This window comes from Leptosomus discolor, chromosome 3 (genome assembly GCF_034619465.1).
Source record: "Leptosomus discolor isolate bLepDis1 chromosome 3, bLepDis1.hap2, whole genome shotgun sequence".
NCBI lineage: Eukaryota > Metazoa > Chordata > Aves > Leptosomiformes > Leptosomidae > Leptosomus > Leptosomus discolor.
The window spans coordinates 67,694,081-67,712,306 of record NC_141393.1 but is presented as its reverse complement, the minus strand read 5'-3'; the positions used below and the strand labels follow the sequence as shown (position 1 = coordinate 67,712,306).

The window sequence follows — 18,226 nt, the reverse complement described above, 5'->3', positions numbered from 1 at the left end:
TTGATGATTTTTTTTTTAATAATCTTTATATACTTTACAAAAAAAATCAAGGAATAAATTGGTGAGGAAAAAATTGGAGACATCTATTGTTTTAATTACTAATAAACTTATTGTGGAATTAGTAACTGAAGTAAAAACACTGAGGTAAAAGCGCTCATGCTTGTTTTGTGAACTTTAAATCCATCTATTCTCTGACATCTTATTTATGTTTTTCAGTCAATGAACTTATTCTTAAACAGAAGCAAAGATCGGAGGAGAAAAGACTCAAACTGGACCATTCAGTGAGTAGCACCGTATGTTCCAACTTTCTTACTTTATATTTATTTAATAGTTTTGTACAGCAATTGTGTCATTATGTGGCTTAATTTAGAAGAAATTATACTGTTGAGCTGATGCTTTAACTTACTTTATGAGGGAATAATACCAATATCAGTGACACTAGATCCCTTCAACCTTGTCAACTCTTTTTATTCCTGCCAGCATTACATGAGTAGAGGCAAGCTGTGTTAGCACAGATAAGTGTCATATGATGTATTGAGTATAACTTAAGAAACCACCCATGGAAGCACACTTGTTTAATAATTTTCATTCAGTGTTGGAAATTACAGCTGCAGTGAGAGTAATGGATGACAGAAGTGCCATGGGCTTGTCTGATCATGTGCAAGAAGCTGCTCCACAGGAAAATTGGTGGAAAGCTAACACCAACCACAAGAGGGAGAAGGATGCATTTGGAGTATGTGTGTTCTGGCTCCAATCCCAGATAAAACTGCCTGGGTGTCTTCTGGACTTGCTTCATGTCACAGAATCAGAGCATGATCTGTGTTCTCAGGTCATGAAGACCCCTGTACAGCAGCAGTGGATGCACTTGTACATTAAAATCAAAAAGAATATATGACAGTAACCAGGAAACTTGTGTATCTGTCTTGCTATGTCTGTCTTCCTTGGCTTCTGTAATAAAGGTTGCAAAGTAATACTAAAAATCATGGAGCATTCTGGGTTTTTTTCAGTTAAAAACCCCTCTATTGAAGTGTTACTAATTCAGGGGCTGCATTACAGAAACCAATGCTTTCAGCAGTTGTATGCTTTAGGAAAGAGCACGCTTTAAGGATTCATTGGTTTATTCAAGATACATTTTTATATTCAATATAAAATATGCATAAACCGTATCTGGTTTAAAGTGCACACAATTGACCTGAAAGCATGTACAGTAACTTCTTGGAAATTGGTTCTATTCTTTCTCATAGAGCACATTTAGAAACTGTGCCTGTAGATGCATCTATGTTAGGTAAATAGCAGTAAGTGGAAATCTAACATGACTGTTGTATCTGTTTTGGCAGCAAATAAAAAGTACGGACATCTCTAAAAGCAGAAACCTTGCTGTTGTACCAGCTCTGTAATGTGCCTGTTCTTCTCTTGGTTACTTTTGGTATTAAGTCATTCAAGACATGTTGCAGCAAATGCACCATTTCTTGGTCATGGATTTGTCTCATTAAGAAATCATGTTAAGGCATTAGCAGTAGTACATTCAACTAGTACATTAGTATATTAAAGTTTGCCTCAAATCTTGATGACTTGCTTAAAATTGTATTTTTTTCCAGTTGTTGCAGATCAGAATTGAGTTTTCACCTGTGTGCTTTCCACGGGTTCTGTTGGGAGTTGTGTAAAAAGTTGTGTTCTATATGGATGATACGTATTTTATTTTTACGTATTTTATTATTCTTGATCTAGTCAATACAAATAGGCTACAACCTCTGAGAAAATGTCTGCTTTAGACTGGATAGCATTTCTAGTTCTTGCAAATTTAAACATCTTGATCTGGTGTCATAGCTTTTATAGGGCAGGATTTTTTAATCTAGCTTTGTTTCTTAGAAGGCCTAAAGACCTTTCAGCTGCTCATGTTGGTTTCTGAGGTTTTGATGTAGGGCTATATCAACATCAACCTATTATTCAGGTTTTCCTGTGCTAAAAGACCCTTTTTTGTTTTTTACTTTTTGCTGACAAGAAGAGCAAATAGCCTGTAGGGAAGAATGTGCTGCATGGTAATATGCTGGCTCTCTGAGGAGTCCTTCTCAGCTTTAACAAGTTGAATGAGAAGATCACCCTGATGAGCTCCATCTTCTTCCCTCCTCTCACATTTCCCATGAAAATACTCTTAAGAGGAGTAGTGTGAGAGGTGAGAATAGAAAAAATAAGCTGATACTACCTTCTTCCATTTGAATTTAGCATGAGGGCTTTACCTATTACTTGGTTAAAAAAAATTAAAATGTATTGCCACTTAACAGTATTTCAGAAGATGTAATCTGACTAAGCTTTGAACTCTTTTTTTCTTTTTCCCCATAGAAACAAGTTTTCAGAAACTAGGGCACAGATCAGATAAAATTGTGGTTGTGAAATAATCTCTTCCTGGCAGCAGAAGCTCTGCTGTCGTAAAGTGCAAATATCTTCCAAATAAGATAAGCAGTTACATGGTAGGACAGAAGAGCTATATCCTATACATGTGGGAGAATTGGGAATTTTCATTCCTCAAAATTGTTTTGAAATTTTACAAAAGGGCTGAAATATTGCATTGTTGCTTTTAATATCTGTTGCTAGATATAGCCCTGGATGGCTTGAACTTGCTGTCTCTCGAACACCTCTTGTTCTCTTTCTAGAATGGCCATAGGTGGCAGATAATTCAGGATTTGTTGGGAACTGATCAGGACAATCTTGACTTGGCCAATGTCAACCTGATGCTGGAGCTGCTGGTGCAAAAGAAGAAGCAGTTGGAAGCAGTAAGAAGTTTCTCTTGTCTTATTTAAATGAACACTATTGTCTAGTTAACAGTTTTTTCTTTTCATGCTCTTATCCTCTTAACGTAAGTTTCTATTGGAAAATTAATTGCTCAGAATTTTTTTTGCATTTCGGTGTTGAAAAGTTGGTCATCTCACTGACCTTTGTAGCAAGCTAACATTTCAACTGTGATGCCCATAATATGCTTATAGTGTTGCTGCCGGCAGGGCTGTATAAACAAGCAGGGAAAATGGAAAAGTATAAGAGAAAGTAACTAGGAGAACAGAGAAATGTATATGAAGATGTTTGCTAATCGACTGTTGGACAAATAAATATCCCATCTTTCTTAGTAATAAGTATGAAGAAGTCCAAAATATAGGTTAAGGAATAAGCTCAAGGAATATGTGAGAGAGATCACACCACTTAGTTTCTACTGGAACTGATAGAACCTGCATGCCTGACCTCTCTGAAATTTTTTTTTTAGTATTTAATGCCTGAAAGAGAAGTTCAGATGTCTTGTTTATGAGGCTGGTTTGAAGTTTCATACAATATGAAGTAAGCTGTTCCTATAACTGAAATGTGTTTGATTTGGGATAGTTAGCTTGTATTTATTCATTCCATGCTGTTAGTCTCGAGTGACCGTTTTCCAGTTATGAGAGCCAGGCCTTCTAAATTAAACTGGATTACAAAATTTGTCCTAGTGAACTTTGGGTAGGAGAGTGGATTTTGATGGTACTTTAAAACAGGTGAGGAAAAGTTGTTTTGGGAATGGCTTATCTTATTCTTGCAGAATCAATATTTACACAAACTGTAGTTCTGATGGAAGGAAAGTATGTTACCTTATTGCATGGGGACTTGTATGTAACTTTTTTTTTATTGTGGTTCAGTGAGGATATGGTGGGAGTACGGTTTCAAAATTCTGAGTAAAATATCTTTTTTTCTCAAGCATTTTTGTGTAATTCATGACAAATCTGAAACAAAGAAGGCCCAGGACTGAGTGTATAGGTGTTTCTGAGCAGGAATATCTTTTAAGGATTCTAAGCCTTAAAAAATGTGCCTGACACTTCAAGACCAATTTAAAAACATTTTTCCTTTCTAGTTTTACTTGCTTCACTCTTGTTATAGTCACAGGGGTGGGGAGGCAGAAAATAATCTCAGAAAAGCAGTAGTCTTGCATCCTAATCTATTTAGGTGTCCTGTCCCATCTGCCTTTAATGGATTCTGTATGCTCCTATATCTTGATCTTCTTTGAGTGTATGTTCACAGTCCTTTAACTACATCCTTGGCTGATGTAGTTGCCAAACTACTCTCTATGATATATGAAAAGTCAGGCAATTAGGTGAAGTCCCCGGTGACTAGAAAAAGGGAAACCATTTCACCCATTTTTAAAAAGGCCAGAAAGAACACTGGAAACTACCAAGCTGTCAGCCTCACCTCTGTGCCAGGGAAGATCACAGAACAGGTCCTCCTAGAAGCTGTGCTGAGGCATGCAGAGGATGGAGAGGTGATACGAAACCACCAGCATGGCTTCACCAAGGGCAAGTCCTGCCTGACCAACATAGTGGCCTTTTGTGGTGGAGGGACCACATCAGTGGACCAAGGAGGAGCTACAGGTGTCACCTGTCTGCACTTTTGTAAGGCCTTTGACACATTCCCCCACAACATCCTTCTCTGTAAATTGGAGAGATATGGGTTTGATGGCTGGACTGTTTGGTGGATGAGGAATTGGTTGGATGGTCTCATCTAGAGGGTAGCGGTTAACAGCTCTATGTCCTGATGGAGATCAGTGACAAGTGGTGTCCCTAAGGGGTCCATACTGGGACCAGTGCTGTTAATCTCTTCATCAGTGACACAGACAGTGGGATTGAGTGTACCCTTGGCAGGTTTGTAGATGACACCAAGCTGAGTGGTACAGCTGACACACCTGAGGGACAGGATGCCATCCAGAGGGACATGGACAAGCTTGAGAAGTGGGCCCACGTGAGCCTTACGAGGTTCAAGAAGGCTGAGTGCAAGGTACTGCACCTCGGTCAGAGGAAGCCCTGGTATCAGTATAGGCTGGGGAATGAAGGGATTGAGAACAGTCCTGCTGAGGAGGATGTGGTGCTACTGGTGGACAAAAAGCTGTACATGAGCCAGCAATGTGCGCTCGCAGCCTAGAAGGCCAACAGTATCCTGGGCTGCATCAAAAGAGAGAACAAGTCTTATGAGGAGAGGCTGAGGGAACAGGGGTTGTTTAGTCCGGAGAAAAGGAGGCTGAAGGGAGACCTTATCACTCTCTACAACTGCCTGAAAGGAGGTTATAGTGAGGCAGGTGTTGGTCTCCCAAGTATCTAGTGATAGAATGAGAGGAAATGGCCTCAAGTTGCACCAGGGGAGGTTTAGGTTGGACACTAGGAAAAATTTCTTTACTGGTGGTCAAACATTAAAACAGGCTGCCCAGGGAGATGATGGAGTCACCGTCCCTGGCGGTGTTCAAAAAATGCATAGATGTTGTGCTTTGGGACGTGGTTTAGTGGCATGGTGGTGTTGGGTTGATGATTGGACTTGCTGATCTTAGAGGTCCATTCCAACCTTAATGATTCTATGTTTCTAAGAGAAGTGTGGCCAGCAGGTCAAGGGAGGTGATTCTGTCCCTCTACTCTGCTCTAGTGAGACCCCACCTGGAGTGCTGTGTCCAGCTCTGGAGTCCTCAGTACAAGAAGGACATGGACCTGCTTGAGCAAGTCCAGAGGAGGCCACAGATTTGATGGGGAGCTGGAGCACCTCTCCTCTGAGGACAGGCTGAGAGAGATAGGGTTGTTCAGCCTGGACAAGAGAAGGCTCCAGGGAGACCTTACTGTGGCCTTTCAGTGCTTAAAGGGGGCCTGTAAGAAAGATGGGGGCAATCTTTTTTAGTAGGGCCTCTTTGCCGTAGGCCAAGGAATAATGGTTTCAAACCAAAAGAAGGCAGATTTAGACTAAATAGAAGGAAGAAATGTATTACAATGAGGGTCGTGAAACAGGCTGCGCAGAGAGGTGGTGGAAGCCCCATCGCTGGAAACGTTCAAGGTCAGGTTGGATGGGGTTCTGAGCAACCTGATCCAGCTGAAGATGTCCCTGCTCACTGCAGGGGGGTTGGACTAGATGGCCTTTAAAGGTCCCTTCCAAACGAAACTATTCTATGATTCTGTGTTTCTTTAATAATAAATATTTTGGTAGGTTGTGAAAGTAAGTCTCAGAATGTTGGGATAGAATTAGGGCTATATAATGCTGGAATACACGTTTCATTTTTCTTTCCTCTTTTGCTTCTCTTATCTTGCCCTGTCATGTTTTTGGCTGATTTGGGTGAAAATACTAAGCTGATGGTTTAGGTAAATGACCTGTTATGGAAATATTGGAAAGGGGTGTTTTAATTTCATCAGTGACTTTGTTGTCTCCCACTCTGGAGAAATCTTCAGCAGTAATATCCTTACACAAACACAAATGTTAATTTAGGGGGAGGTGTATTTTATGTAAATACTTCATGCTTTAGTATGTTAATCACAAAGTGGATGCTAATGATCATCAAGAGTAGAAGAGGAGTTTGTGAGGAATCTGTATTCCAAAACCGATTTCAGATGCGGTAGCCAAAAAAACTGAAGAGCATTTCAACTTATTAGTAAGTCTTCAGTAATGCACAAACGAGCTGTTACAACAATTTCTACCTTCATGTAAAAACTTGTTGTGAGCCAAACAAAACCTTAAAACCCGTGAGGCAAAGTAAAACTACCATTCTTAAAACTGCCTTAAGTTGTTTTCACTTCCTCACCTCTAAATGAAAGCTGTTTCTGTGCTAAGTGTGGATTTCTGTGTATAAAATTAATGTTGTTTCTCTTAATGTATATGGAAGACTTACACTTCCTTATTTACTGTGTTACAGGAGTCCCATGCTGCTCAATTGCAGATCCTTATGGAATTTCTCAAAGTTGCCAGGAGAAACAAACGAGAGGTAACTTACTTTGTGTTTCAGTGGGTGAGGTGTTGTCTGCTGCTTTCTAGCAGTTCATTTCTATTTAAGTGATGTGTTAGCCTGACACTATTTCTGCAAAGAAAAAGGCAAGGCGTGTTTGGGGAAATCTCAGAGAGAGCGCATAGGTTTTTAGGGAAAATTAATCTCTTTACATGTGACAGCTTCAATTTTTAATCACTTGCCTTTTTGTCTCACACTGGTAAAGCATGTGGGAAGATAGAGATTCCTCGCTGTAAATTTACATCAGATTCTTGAAACAAGATTTTTTTTTTTTTTGATAATGGGAAAACTGAAAGATGGGGAAGGACTGAAATTGTTGTCACTATCAAATTTGTTCTTTTAGTGTATCAAATGCCGTGACTAATGTTGGTCAAAAAAGAACAGATATTCTGTGCTCTTTCCTTATTTGTCTCAAAATGAGCATCTCAAGGAATGCAGGAGGGTTCCATAATCACATACGCAGTCTTTCATGGTTTGGGACTTACCATTTATACTGTCACACAATGCATAAACAGTAATATCAGAAATAGCCAAGAAACTTAGAAAAATGAAAACAGCAGAAGGACAAGTTTTCTTGAAGGTCATGGTTTCTGATGAAAGATGTGAAGAATGTAAGATCCAACAGTGTGGCTGTAAGGTCAAACTTGAACCATGTAAAGGCAATGGGTGTAAGAAGCCTTGCCCAGAATGGATTGAGGGTCTAGTTATGGAGTCATCCCAAAGCAAGTTGTTTGGAGTCTGTCCATCAACAAATATCCATGGCCTTCTGACCAGAACCAACAAGGGTAATGGAAAGGAAGTAACCAAAGGAGAAAACTGAGTCCAAGATAGTTGCATTTGCGGAGCATGAGACCTACTAGGCTAGGCATAGTATCCCATGAGAAATTATGGAAATACTGTTTATTAGGATACCTGAATGTCAAAGGAAAATGTGAGAGCCAAGATATTCTTTAGTGTACTAAAGACATCGGTAAAGACAAAATGGCATGCTTCCACTTCTGATTCTGTTTTAATGTGAAGCATACTTTTTGTTTGATCCTTCAAGGTTGGAAGAAATGGAGAAATACATATTACTGTTGTTTTTGGCTTAAACAGCAGAGACACAAGCATTGCTCAAAAGCATTGAGGTATCATTATTTGAATGCTGGCAGAACTTATGGTGGCTTAGTCTACAAACACGTCTCAAATCTTCAGAATATCTACTTTCATTTTCTTGTACTCATAATATTTAGTATTATGCAGAGGATTTCAGAAACTTGATGCATCTTCACTGCAGAACTAATGCAGGCTGTGGCCATTATCCATCAGGATTGAGGGACCACTAAGATATTGGGGAAGTTTCCTGGTAATGCTGCCTTTGTTTAGGAGGTGAATTGAGAAGTAGATGCTTCAGAACTCATGCACAGGTTAGCTAGGGTGCTCTTCCTTGTGTAATCCTGTGGTGATTCAAGTGCAAGGGTGTTTGAGGCAGTACCATAAAGTCAGTGATGACTCGGCCAGTTGAAACTGAGTTAGAACAACTCTCACAGAAGGAGAGGATGTTGATACCTACTTTAGTTTGCCTGTGCTGAGTGGGAAGAATGAAGGGAAGGGAAATTGCATAGTTTCTGGCTTTTAACATACTGTAGCACAGTGTTGCACCACTGATTTTCAGCACCTAGGAAACCTTTCCCATCTCATCTTGATATGCCCTTGGCTTTAGTAATAATGTACAAGGACAGCATCTCTTTTAAGGCTAATGAAACCTAATTTTGGCTGGAGATCCTCCAAATACAGCCTTGGGAACATCCTGAAGCCTATTGGGACACATTGCTTATTTCAGATCCTCTACTTACATGTTCCCTCTGTTGCCAAGACTTCCTCTGATGTTGTTTCTTATGCCCCTTTATATTTCAACATGAAATGCAGACTGTCACATCTTGAAAAACTTCTGTGCAGCCCATTGGTTCTGTCCTTGCCAAAGTGGTTAGTGTCTGGCCTTGCCATTTATTTTGAGGGAAATGAGGACTTGGCAGACTTGCTGCTAGGAGTCTTTCTTTTCACTTGATAAGGATAAGAAAGATGAGAACCAGTGGGTAGAAGCATGGAAAATACAGACCAATCAGTAAGATAGTTTTAGAAAGATACCAAAATCTGTCTTCAGCAATCAAGCTGTGCCCATAGAGTAAATTAAGCCAGTTGATGTGTCCTTTCTAGTTAAGTTCCAAGGTCTGCCCTGTAGCTGGTGGAGTTTCTGGCAAGTACTCCTTTCTGGAAGAAGTTTTCTGAGTGGATAACAGAGGAGCTACTATTTGAGAAAAGGCATGGGTTATGCCAGTGGTGAAGATGTATCCAGACTGCAGAAAGCCTGAGATGCTAGTTTGGAAGCTGAGAAGCGGAGGTTAAGTGGTCATATTAATAATGCAGTTAACCAGAGGAAGGTTATCAAAGCTTCAAAGTTTACTTTGAATTATTTTTGGTTTAAATGTTTCAAGGAATGTAATATTACCTGGTAAATCTGTTTCCTATTGAATATTATATATAATAAATTATACTATTCAGTTCCTCTGAATATTATTTATTGCACGATTTTATTAACAGGTTTTGTTCACTACATGCTTCAAGTTCTTATGTAGTGACTAGATACTTTGTTAGTTAATACAGATACTGCCTTAGAGTTAGTGTACCTGTATAATATTTCATAACATGTTTGGAGCATATAGTTAAGCACCTGTAAACCCTCCTTGCTTATTTCATTCATAAGTTTTGTGGGTTTTTTCTCCTGCTTCCATGAAATGATGACTTCTGAGCTTGTTGGAGGGGGTTTATATCTAGAAGAAAACTATCTTTATTGACCTAAAAATTCAGAATGTTGCTGTAGTCAAGTATTGACAAATGCCTCTTTCTTTTCCTCTCATAATTTCTCTAAAGATAAATGTGAGTTCAGTAGCTGCAGAAGTTTCAATTAGAAATCCTGTTTTGATGTATTCGTAACTTCCCAAAATGTTGGTCTTTCAAGCTGAAATTTTCTGCATGTTTTTTTACACCAAAGGTATTAGCAAGTCCTCTTTCTTTTAAGTTTATGTATTTTGGGTTTTTTGACCTATGACAATGTGGCAAACCCCCAAATCCTTGGCAATTGTAATAGGAAAAAAAATTCTTACTTTGAAAAAGATTGAAAACAAATGGCTAAAGCTTGAAAATACTTTTTCAACAAAATAACAGATAGTTTTGGAACGAGGGAAATGTACTGATCACCCACAATAGTTGGTTGTCTCTAGGGCAAACTTAGCATGGCTGTGTTCCTTTCCATATGTATGCACAGTTAATTGAATGCACACTCTCAATCTTTTTTTTTTTTTTTGATACAGCGGTCTCTTCTGTTGAAGTCAGGGATCCAAGGAGTCTGGAAGGTCAAGTTTAATAATGAAATACTTGACTTCTTTTTTTTTTTTTTTAATTCCTGTTTTTGAGGGAAACCAAATACAGTGTGTGACTTCTTAAAATTTATATTTTCATGCCAGAGTTTTAATGCTGTTAGCTTAGCTGTGTTGCATAAATACTTTTGCAAGTTTAATTTTGTTTGCTTTTAAATGATCACATCTTTTACCTTGAACACTTTGTGAGATCTGATGATATCAGTTAACACAAAAAATTCTCCCCAGTTTTATATTCATCACTGTAAAGAGGCCTTTAGAATTGTCATGTCAGGATTTGAATGTTACCAGATGAAGTTAGACACCACCATATATATCATATATATAATTTGTCCTAAAACATTGTTAGCTCAGCTACCTGATGGAGAGTGTTTGCTATTTCTCTGAAGTAGCACCATTGCTTACTGAAGGAGAATACTGAGCTTGAAGATCAGTATCACAAGTCAGGTTCTAGAGCATACAGGTGATAATAGATACATTCATGTTACTCTTGGCAGCTTCATTTTTATGTTTCATAGGCTGCTTCTTTCTAATAATGTCACATTAAGTCTCTTATATCTAACAAACAAGACCTCTTTCAAGTCTGCTAATGCACAGTGTTTTTAGCTGGTAAACATCCTGGGGCACAGAAGTAATCCTGAAATGTCTCAGGTTTGTGGCCCTGAGTGCCTGCTCAGCATTTCAGAATCATCGTCATTCTTTTCAGCCTCAAATGCATGTATCTATCCAGCTGTCTTCACTTATTCCATATTGTGAGCATGTTAAATACTAAAAATAAGAGGAGTTATTAGTTATTGTGGGATAATTGCAGGGAATTATAAGCATGAATTCTCCAGGGATGTCATTACCTTGTGTTAATCACTTCATCTGTCAAGTCTTATTGTTCTGTGCATACACACATGGATGAACTAATGAGTAAGCAAGAGGAGGTGACAGAACTAGAAATCAGTCATGCTCTTATGTTGTCATATAGTCTTGATTACATTCCTGGATTCCTGAGGTGAATTTATAGCTATAGTAATATTTTTCCTATCCACTGCACTTAAATAACTGGTATTTTAAATCTATTTGCATTTCTAAGCTACTCAGTGAGAGGCGTGAGCTCTGACTGTGGTGATAATAAGCCAAGGATACAGCTAGTGTATGAGCAGCAAGCTAGAGATTATCGTATAAACATCAGTCTATAACAGCTGACTCCTTACTGCAGTGGAGAGGTCTTTCCAAAGAAAGAGGGGGCAACCTGGTACTAGGAGCTAAGCAGCATGCACCGTGATGTATTAAACTCTAAGGCAGTTAATTTTAATATTTAGACAGCTTTGTTCCCTGCCCTGGTTATCTTTCTCTTGTGACACTTCTCTATCAGACCTTATCAGCATTCAAAGCATTACTCCTGCAACCCAAACTAAAGGATTTAAACAAGGCAGAGGAAAAGTCAAGATATTAAATATATTTTTGATCAGCCAACCATCTTTTTCCTCCTACCCTTAGGAATTCTGTGTGTTAAACAACCAAGCCAGGATGTTGTTCTCAAACTTTTCTGTTAGCTCTTCCCCAGTTAAGAGCAGTAGTTGATGGAAGAACAAGAAGTAAGAAGAGATCATGTTGGATAGATGAAGTTTGTGCGTTAGAATGAAGGGATTATCCACAGACACTACCTGATTTATCCTCCTCAGCTGGACAGATGATACTTTTTACCCTGTCCTGGTTGGTGCAATGGCTATGTCTGGGGAAAAAAAATGCTCCCTTTGGTAACAGTCTCATCTGTTTGTCTTGATCTACAGTGGCTATTGTGCTGAATTCATGAGGCTTTTGGATTGGAGCCCTAAGGGTGTGTGAGCATAATGTGAGTTGTGAGCTTTCAAAAGTGTGAATCCAGGTGCCCTGTTTAAGTCACTTGGTGGAATAGTGTTGGTGATTTCACAGTATTTCTGTAGAAAATAACTTCTGCTGTTCATTGCTTGTGCTTTTTCTAGAACTGGAAAGACAGTTGGTCAAGGGTGTACGAGTCCTTCCCTCATGCATTTTTCTTGGCTGTCTCTAGCACTGGGGTGCTCTGCTGAGCTTTAAATTTTTTGCAAACACTTAGAACTGACACCAGGAGATCCAGTCAGGACTGCCTGCTTGTTGTCTCCAAATCAAAGGATGAAGTCACTGCCTCCTGAGGGGCCCTCAGTCCAGGACAAACAGGAAGCCCAAGGATGAAAACTCAGCATTGTGCCCAGCTACACTTGTTAGTAAATAGACAATTGAAATCAAACTGACCTTGATCTGGTGTTTAATGTTGTGTAAGTTCAAATTAATATTTCCACCCAAGAGTCTTATGTGGAAATTCAACAGTATGGCAGGGGGTCTCTAGCTCTCAGCAGCTCTAACGAGGGTATTTCCCTTCATCCACATAATCCAGGGCTCAGAGTTGTCTTTGAAGAACTCTTTGTGTATATGTCTAAGATAGCTTCAGACTCAAACCAGAGGGTTTTGGAGGGGACTGCCATGTGGGTGTGAAAGGGGTTTGGATCTGAAAGGTTATCTAAAAACAATGATATGAAAACCTGCATTTCCTACTGAGGTAGCTTCTTGACTTGAATGTCTGAAAGCTGTTTTCCAGAGATTATAAGAAACCTATTTTGAGGTCATCATTTTTTCTTTTGTATGTACATGTTTTTGTGTAATGTGTGACCAGAACTTTATCCACCTTCTTATTGTAGTTCATTCAGTGGAGTTGAAATGATGATGTTTAACTGCTGAGTTGAAGCCTTTTTCTTGTCCACATTGGCTTTTTCAGTTCTGGGAAAGCATCTGTGTCTGAGAATTTATAGTAGTGCTTCTATTTCAGCATACATTTCAGAGTTCATTCTAAGTGTGTTTGCTGACTTAATCTGAAGTTTGACAGGTGTGATTCTGCCCGTCATTGGGACAGGCCTTGGCTTACTTTCTGTGCCCAACACAGTGAAAATCAACTTAAGGACCTGTAAACCTGGATATACTGCAAGGACTATAATTCATTTAGCTTTCCTTAAATGTCCCTCAATGGCTGGCAATTATAAATCAGTAGTCTCTTTTTTGAAGTTTAATTGGAATGAATGTAGACTGATTGAAGGCCTTTGGTAGATTAAAGCTAAACCATCAAACACTTGAGCCAACCTACAAAACAAGTCTCAATTTGGGCATTAGTGACTCATTTGATGCTTGATGATATGAGAAGACTTTTCCTAAAGTAAGCATGAAACACACTTGCCTAGTTTTTAGACTTGCTACCATCGGGTAAGTTTATGGTAGGTTCAAATTGCTTGCCTTAACATAACTAGAAGGAAGAATTAGTAAATGAAGTCCCAGATCATGTACTCTTGGCTCTGTGCAGTCATTTATGAAAGCTGGCCAATAAAACGGTCTCTGCTTTTGTTCCTATAAAAAGGTCTCCTGTTTGTGATGGCAACAGCCATCAACTATTTTTTATAGTTGTCCAGTTTGGCTGTGAGCCAGTACATTGTAGAATAGCTGATTTCCTTGCTGTAATTTTGGATCTTGTGTGTTTGTAACTTCTTTTTTAAATGGGATTTATGGAAGTGAGGGACTAATGGTATTTGTCTGCTGGAGCTGAGTACAGTCAGGACCTGTGCTGTGCAAGTGTCCCTCTACCACTAATCTTGGAGCTCTAGCACCTCCTGCTATTCTCGCTGTAGGTTTTGCAAGTGAAAATGGAATTATCTGTTATGGTGTGTGGTTTGTAAATTACCTGTGGCAGTCTAGTTTTAAACCATTAAACTTGTGCTGCCTGTGACTCCAAATACAAACTGAAACCTTCAGAGTAGAGAGATTAGGATATAAATAGAATGTCATCTCATTCCAAGGAAGAAGCAGCCATGTTAGAAATAGGTGTGGACCCAGCGGTCTTTTCTTCTTCTGTCTTCAGGGACAGAAACTTTTTTTTTATGTTGAAAAGGTAAATTAAAGTGGTGGATTATCTAATGCAGAGTACACAGATATTTGGAATGCTGATTAATAGTGAGGGTTTAAGCGATGAGTGTATTTTTGTTCAAGAAAAACTTTCTGTCACTTAAAGGGTCAAGCTTAGGCTCTCGAGTGAATAAGTCTTTGGGAGTAGCTTGATAAATATCCTTGGGAATATGTCATACTAAGGGTGGTACGTCTTGCAATACTAGTAACTTTGGGTTTGGGCAATTTGATATTCCCTTGTAAACTCAAAATGAGAAAAATTTGTCTGGTCTTTAGAGAATGTGTTGTGTTTAAGCTTTCAGTAGACTTGCCGACTTAGTAAAAGTTTCTGGTCACAGGCCACAGTGCTAGTTGTCAGTGGATTTTTACTGTGAGTTGAGGAGAGTCAGATGGACTTCCAGTTCTCAATGTATTCATTAGACTTGTGCGCCTTAGTGAATCAGACTTGCATTGGAGCTGAATTTTTTTGTCTGTTTAGGTCCAGACTTTGAGCTCTTGCCTAGAGAATTGCATGTGAGTCTCGCAAGGCTGGGTATAGGCTCTGTGGGTGTTTGAATGGGACATGTCTGCTGAATGAGGGTGGGAACTAGAGCTGGTAAGTAGATGATGCTCTTGCTTAGGAGTAAACAATTGTCAAGTCTGTAGCTTCATAGTTGCTAGAGATGAGTGAACCCAGGTTGCTGACTGTCTGAAAAGTAGTTGAAAAACCTGGAAAATACTATGTGTGACACAAAGAAGGGAAAAGGGATGTTGGCTGGTGAGAAGGGAAGTCCAGTTCTGACCCCTTCAGGGATAGCCCTCCAGTTGACTGGAGTTTGTGATGTAATCCAAGGTGGGTATCACACCTTTGAAAGAAATGCCATGTGGTACTTGCTTGGTGCAAGGAGCAAATCTCTGTGGTCATAATAGGTGTTTGTTTTTGCCAATCAAAAAAATTTTATCAGTAAGTTTAAATTGGCAAATGGCAGCTTAACTTCTAGCAAGAGAAATACTCTTAATAACTTTTAGCAAAAGATTTTGTGTTTTCTTGAAGAGTGAGATGAGTGCTGTCTTCCATGATGTTTTTTCTAATTATATTCAGTTAAATACCTTGCATGAAAGGTGTTAGAGGAAAAGCATAATAGTATTACTTCGAATGATGTGGGTCTTTTTGTGATTGATATCAAAGTACCCCATGCTCTTGTTTCACAAGAACAACTTTGTCTCGAATGTGGTTTGTGTGCACGCTTATGTTAGTCTATGCATATGAACTTCCTGCCAAGTGACTTTTGAATCCTGTAGCATGCCAGTTAAGATAGTTCAGGTTCCTCTCCGAAAAGATCGTAATTTAGGTTGGTGCTGCACTGCAGATTGATTTAGACTTGTCCTGTTCTCTTATCCACAGCAACTGGAGCAGATCCAGAAGGAGCTAAGTGTTCTGGAAGAAGATATTAAACGAGTAGAGGTGAGGTGCCCAGACGTTGTTCTGAGTCTGGCAATTTTTCTTTTTCATCAAGCTGTCTGCCTTGCTGTGGGGCTGCTGTGTTAAATTTATGGTATTCGAGTCAGTAATGGGAAAATAAACAGATGATGCCTTTAATTTGTTCATTTAGTCGATGTGTGCAAGCTGCAGGTTGGTAAGAGGGGGCTTTGTCGAAACGTGACTCTTACATAATCATATATTTCAATTTTTTTGTCTTGGTAGTAAGTATTTTAGAATAATAGCTAGAAATCGACAGCCAGTATATTAATCATAACTCACAATGTTTGTATGTTGCAATGTTCCGGCTATTTGCACAGGCTGTTTAGATCTTAGCAGCATGCCACACTTGAAGTGGAGAGGTATTGAGGGGTGTGAGAGAGCCGTAACACAGACACTGGGTAGGAGCAGAAGCAGCTCCTGCTGCGTGTCAAATCAAGCAATCTGCTACCTTCTGGTACAGTTCTCTTATTTCCTTAATGATGGGGATATCTTGAGATTTTTGCTAAGAATTATTCTCCAAGTATTTGTAAACCCATCAGTTCAATCCTTGTGTCCTTATTAAGTCCTTAGGTACCTCCTTGGTCCTTTCCTCTAATCATTCTAGTGTTTTGATCTTGGAGAAGGAAACTGATGTTTCAGGAGTTCATCAGACTACCACCTCTCAAGACAACATTCCCTTAAAGCTTCTTGAGAATCAGTTTGCAGGTCTGCTTCTGTAGTCTTGCTCATCTCAAGCAGTCAGCACGAGCTCCCAATGACTGCCCAAGACCCTTTTAGATTTTTTTCACTTCCAATTTAGATGCATACTGATGAATTATCAAAATACAAATAGAACTGACAACGGCAGGAACTTCCCTTCAGCTGATAGCTATGCAAATTGTAACTTGGTAGATAGCAGCATTTTTCAGACCCATTTCCCTAAATGTTTCTCAGCTCTTGGGAAATAAATATACCTTAGCATGTTTCCTTAAGAGTGGTAAAATAGGTCTTCAGATCTAGAAGAAGCTATTCCCAAAACTGCAGGATCCCTTGAAGAATATCTAGCTACTTGCTTTTCTGCTATTTAATCAGGCACTTCAGTGGACTGCAGCTGGGGTGTGTATCTGGTGTGTGATAGTGACCTTAGTTCTGACCTCTAAAGCCTGGGATCTGTCTTGTCACAAATACCCTACTTTCTACCTAACAACTAATGGGCACCTAGTGGGAGTTTGAAAAGCACCAGTAATGTTGTCCTGGAACATTTTGCCCCCCTAAGTAATGAGCTGCAGCATCCTGCATAGCTTCCATTTCTCAAACAGATGAAAGGTACAGTCTCATACTGAGTGCACAGCAGTGATTTAGACTGGCAGTGACAAAGCCAAGTTTATGTGCAAATTTTCTCTTGTGCACTCGCCCCACAGAAGACTGATAGATCCTCTTTTAAGTCTGGGGCATGATGCTACCTTTGCCCTGTTGTCTTGTGGCTGTTCTTGCCATGACCCGTATCCAGCATTACTTTCCAGCTGTAAAGGCTGTTGGATAGGTTTGCTCGTATCTCAGAAATGCAGTTACAGCTTGCTGCTGCTGCCATGTTTAAGGGAGGTGCTGGTTTAGAGACAATTGGATGGTAACCAAATCCATTGATTTTTTGAAGCATAAACTTCTGAACTGCCTCTTTTGGAGCAAAAGGCACTGCAGTTATAGGATTTCTGAAACCCAGTTGGAATGATAACAAAAAAAAGTAAGAAAACCAATGCTGCTTCAGGTATAGTAAAGACTTATAGGAGAGAGTTGAATAAATGTAGATATAGTTGGTTATCTGTTTGGAAAACCAAGAAATTGCTGTGTGAACACCATATATTAGACAGTGCTTGCTATTGAAATTTTGTCAGCTTTGCTGTAACATGGCTTTCTGTTTCAGGAAATGAGTGGCTTGTACTCCCCAGTCAGTGAGGACAGTACGGTGCCACAGTTTGAGGCTCCCTCACCTTCACACAGGTATGGAGCTTGCAATCAGAACTTGGATTTCCAGCTGTACATATTGCACTGTACTTGATAGTCCTCGCCATGCCCAAAACACATGCGAAACTAGTATTTGAGTGCCATACAATATTTTCCTGTTCTTTTTTTTGATTGGTATAAACTTTATGTAAAAAAATCGGTGAAGAAAAAGCCATCTGAGTCTGCAATTGGGTGAAAAATCTACTCAACCAGATGCTGTGCAAAGCTGATATTTTTAAATGTAGTGTGGATTAGTTAACTTGAGTCATAAGCCTTTGCTATGGTATGAAATATTACTGTTAAATACATGCTACCTCTTCTGCAGTTCTGCTTGGCATATGAAAGGTCTTAATTTTGTATGATGTTGGTGTCCTCTGGCTTCCCCACTCAGTCTGAATGGCTAAAGGTATGGGCTCACAGGATCAAAATTTAAATTATACAGCCTATTGATTCTGTTTATCTGCTGTCTGTTTTGATTTAATGAAATGCCTTTCTAATAACATCTTTTCAATGTGGATTTTCATCTGAAATACTATGTAGCTTGCTTTCTTGATTATAAGATTGCAGATACTTCTTTTGTCTGAGTTGCATGTGCCACATGAAGTGCTCTACTTCTTTATAGCTATGGTTTTTGGTTTTAAGAAAGCCCTGATT

The 18,226-nt window shown here is 39.3% G+C and overlaps 1 protein-coding gene across 1 annotated transcript in view; it reads left to right on the top strand.

The window, feature by feature from the left end:
* Positions 1–18,226, top strand: part of COP1 (COP1 E3 ubiquitin ligase) — a 133,220-nt gene that overhangs the window by 9,513 nt on the left and 105,481 nt on the right. Inside the window, exons 4-8 of the mRNA XM_086462377.1 lie at positions 217–293; positions 2,652–2,771; positions 6,671–6,739; positions 15,515–15,574; positions 17,493–17,569. Coding sequence (XP_086318503.1) covers positions 217–293; positions 2,652–2,771; positions 6,671–6,739; positions 15,515–15,574; positions 17,493–17,569 — 403 coding nt within the window. The remainder of the gene's footprint in view (positions 1–216; positions 294–2,651; positions 2,772–6,670; positions 6,740–15,514; positions 15,575–17,492; positions 17,570–18,226) is intronic.